General features: G+C 51.5%; 1 protein-coding gene across 1 annotated transcript in view; it reads right to left on the bottom strand.

Moving 5' to 3' along the window:
• Nucleotides 1-457: 457 nt before the first annotated feature.
• Nucleotides 458-1,334, bottom strand: part of LHX3 (LIM homeobox 3) — an 11,138-nt gene continuing 10,261 nt past the window's right edge. The window contains exons 6-7 of the mRNA XM_015824337.1: nucleotides 1,304-1,333; nucleotides 458-876 (exon numbers count right to left, since the gene is read on the bottom strand). Coding sequence (XP_015679823.1) covers nucleotides 458-876; nucleotides 1,304-1,333 — 449 coding nt within the window. The remainder of the gene's footprint in view (nucleotides 877-1,303; nucleotide 1,334) is intronic.

Raw genomic sequence — 1,334 nt, forward strand, 5'->3', positions numbered from 1 at the left:
GAAAGAAAACTAAGGCTATTTTGGTTTCTCTTCTTTCCCCCTCAGGTGGCAGGTTTCCTCGGATTTTATAAAAAAATATCTTCTCTTGGGTCAGACCCTGTCATGACAAATGCACAGGAGAACAGACGGAGGAACCCCAATAACCCCTCGGGACCTCCTTCCTGATACTCACATAGGCTTCACCGAACTTGGGAAGCAAAAAGTCTATTCAGGTCCAGCCGTGTCTGGGGAGGAAGCTGCCGATGGGGGTCCATCAAGCTGAAGCTGGGCATGGTCCCTTCACCTCCTCCACTCCTTCCAGGAGCCATCCTTGGTCAAGAGCTGGCATGTCCCTCCTTTTTCCCTTGTTTCCACTTCTCTCTGCTGGCTAACATTTCTCCACTTGCCTGGGTCTCCTGGGTCATTCCAGGTGGGTGTCCAGTTTCTTAAGGAGCTCCAGGAGTTCTCCAGTCCGGTATCAAAACTGTGCATGGTCAACTTCATCTAGCCAAGAAGCTGGACTGGCTGGGAAATCCGGATATCCCCCGCTGCTTCCTGAAGAGAGATCTGAATTGGGTCCGTTCCCACTCAACACCCGCATGGGTTGAGGCACTGATTGTCCACCTTGGCCTACGATGCCCAAGCCGTGGTCTGGGTAAACCAAGCTGGACATTAAGGACGGGTGGCCAGACATAGCTTGTAAGGAGCCTGGTGAGGGGGGCATCCCGTAAGGGCTGTTTGACCGGAGATCGTGAAATTGGTCCTGAGCTGAGATGCCACCATGTTCCAAGGAGAAGTTTCCACTGCTCCCAGCTTGTTTCGCCAGAACGGGGGAGTCTTCCCCAAGACTGCTGTAAATCCCGTTGGGATGGTTGATGTCGGATATGGAAGGTTCATCTGGAAAAAGGAACCAGGAACATGGGAGAGAGAGGAGGAGGAGGAGGACCACAAGGGACTACCCTTTTTTGGAAGAAGATCCAACTTCTCCCTTGAAGAACATCTATGGAGATTCTCAGTCGTCCAGGTCACGGTTGTCCCAAAGGGGCTTTTTCAAGGGGCAGCTGGGCTTTGTTCTCCAGTTGCCTTTCAGAAAAGCACCTTTGGGATTATTCTTTGGAGAACCATCAGAGTCATATTCTCACAACCCACAACAACAGTCAGGAGTATCCATGCAAGCCACAGGAGGCAAAAATATCAACATGGCGGACACAACTTTGCAATCAAAGCCCTGCCCATTAAAAAAGGGGGTGGGCCGTGATTGTGGCAGCCATCTTGACTTTTTTGACCTTCCTTGGCATGCCCACAGTTAGGATTTTGCGCCTACCTGTGAAAGAGACCTCGGCATCGCTGTCCGG

This window comes from Protobothrops mucrosquamatus, unplaced genomic scaffold (genome assembly GCF_001527695.2).
Source record: "Protobothrops mucrosquamatus isolate PMUCROS unplaced genomic scaffold, P.Mucros_1.0 scaffold2208, whole genome shotgun sequence".
NCBI lineage: Eukaryota > Metazoa > Chordata > Lepidosauria > Squamata > Viperidae > Protobothrops > Protobothrops mucrosquamatus.